Source organism: Morone saxatilis, unplaced genomic scaffold (genome assembly GCF_004916995.1).
Source record: "Morone saxatilis isolate NCDOM2014 unplaced genomic scaffold, NCSU_SB_2.0 Contig17, whole genome shotgun sequence".
NCBI classification, from domain to species: domain Eukaryota; kingdom Metazoa; phylum Chordata; class Actinopteri; family Moronidae; genus Morone; species Morone saxatilis.
The window spans coordinates 18880818-18881129 of NW_023339729.1; the positions used below are offsets into that span (position 1 = coordinate 18880818).

The 312-nt window shown below is 49.7% G+C and overlaps 1 protein-coding gene across 1 annotated transcript in view; it reads left to right on the forward strand.

Annotated features, from left to right (window-relative positions):
* The window catches only part of LOC118327473 (calcium uniporter protein, mitochondrial-like), a 15809-nt gene that overhangs the window by 12006 nt on the left and 3491 nt on the right, over window positions 1–312 (forward strand). Inside the window, exon 3 of the mRNA XM_035660837.1 lies at window positions 16–183. Within this exon, the coding sequence (XP_035516730.1) occupies window positions 16–183 (168 nt within the window). The remainder of the gene's footprint in view (window positions 1–15; window positions 184–312) is intronic.

A 312-nucleotide genomic window follows, 5' to 3' on the forward strand; every position in this document is an offset into this window, starting at 1 on the left:
TCTGTTGTGTTGCAGATGTGTCCTTGAAGTACAAACATGGCCGTTTGGTTATGGAGGTGCCGTTGCCCTCCAGGAATGAGAAGTGCCTGTTCTTCCTCAGACCCATGCTGATGAGTGTAGGAGACCTGATCACAGATCTGCAGAAAGAGGATCCAGGAGCTACTGCTTCCGTTTTCTCCAAGGGTAGGACACGACGTGTGTTAGCTATGCTCACACCAGGCCGATCACATTCTTGAGGTTCGGTCAGGCGGGTTTAACCATTTTTGTTGCTACCTGGTTTGGCAGGTTCTCTCTTGAGAGTATTTGGCACAA